The following is a 1,217-nucleotide window of genomic DNA, read 5'->3' as shown; positions in this document are numbered from 1 at the left end:
CAGAGACACCTGGACATGTCTCCTAAAGTATTATTGAATTAAATGGAGTCCATCAGGTCCTGATGCTGCAAAACAAGCCCAAACCTTCAGACTCGGACCTTGTCAGATTGTGACTCGGACCCCGTCCGGCTCAGACTAGAACTTTTTCAGACTCTTACTCGGTCCACATCGGCCTCTCTCAGATCATGTCAAGTTCTGACTCAGTGCTCCTCAGGTTGGTTGGACTCTTACTTGGTCTGACTAGGACCTGGTCAGACTTGGACCTCAGTTGATATAAAAGCTGCCAGCTGTTACCTGCTCAGCTCTCCAGGTGTTCTGTATCGCCCATCGGCTCCCGGTCCTTCAGACAAACCCTCCAACATCAGCTTCAACCAGAGCAGGGATCGATGCAGCCTCAGCAGGGTTCTGCTGCCTGAATCTGTGCGGCGATGGAAGTTGACCACGCCCGCCCGTAGCTCCGCCTCCACCATGGATCGAACAGATCGATACGCCTGTTAAAGCAGAACCATTCAGAATAAAATCAGCTTCAGTTCCATCTGGTTCTGTAAGGTTTTACTGACAAACAGCTGGTCTCACTCCATGTCTTAATCCGAATGCTGCTGGAGTTCGTAGGTGGGCGGAGTCAGCCTTTAAACTGTGTTTGAGTGGCAGCTCCCGGATCAGCGTCACCTTTTCTCTCACCTTCTGAGAGAAGAAACTGACCATCGTCCCGAGAGACTCCATGAAACTGAGGATGAAAGGACATATTTAAAGTTCTCTAAAGATCCTACTTGGACCAAACCTGGTTTGACCTAAAACCATCAGCCAGAACCAGAAGGGTCCTGGAGGGTCTCAGATTCTTCAATAAATAAATATTCTTTATAAAGTAGTTTACAAGAGCAGCTGATCCCAGCTCTGCAGGTACGTCTCCAGCAGGATGTCTTCATTGTCTTCACTCAGGCTGGACCTGAGCTTCTGCAGCAGATGCCCAACCTGAAACAACTGGCCCGGACACTCTTTAATGATGGGCGGAGCTCCTTCTGGCCCCGCCCACTCCGCAGGAACCAGTGGATCTAGAGACTGAAAGAACATCAAATGTGTGTGTTTGAAAATGTTAAAACTTTGGATTATTGTCAAGCTGATGTCTCACATGGAAAAAACAAAACTGCTGAAGAACTTTACAAGTTATTCTGTTCTTAAACTGTGTGTGTGTGTGTGTGTGTGTGTGTGTGTGTGTG

The 1,217-nt window shown here is 48.2% G+C and overlaps 1 protein-coding gene across 1 annotated transcript in view; it reads right to left on the bottom strand.

The window, feature by feature from the left end:
- The window catches only part of LOC106511826 (ceramide-1-phosphate transfer protein), a gene marked incomplete at its 5' end in the record, with an annotated part of 2,709 nt that extends 1,650 nt beyond the window's left edge, over window positions 1–1,059 (bottom strand). The window contains 3 exon segments of the mRNA XM_014000559.1: window positions 295–491; window positions 577–727; window positions 875–1,059. Of these exon segments, the coding sequence (XP_013856013.1) occupies window positions 295–491; window positions 577–723 (344 nt within the window).
- Window positions 1,060–1,217: the final 158 nt, after the last annotated feature.

Source organism: Austrofundulus limnaeus, unplaced genomic scaffold (genome assembly GCF_001266775.1).
Source record: "Austrofundulus limnaeus strain Quisiro unplaced genomic scaffold, Austrofundulus_limnaeus-1.0 Scaffold3287, whole genome shotgun sequence".
NCBI lineage: Eukaryota > Metazoa > Chordata > Actinopteri > Cyprinodontiformes > Rivulidae > Austrofundulus > Austrofundulus limnaeus.
Note: the sequence above shows the minus strand (reverse complement) of the source record. Positions and strands in the feature narration are given on the sequence as shown.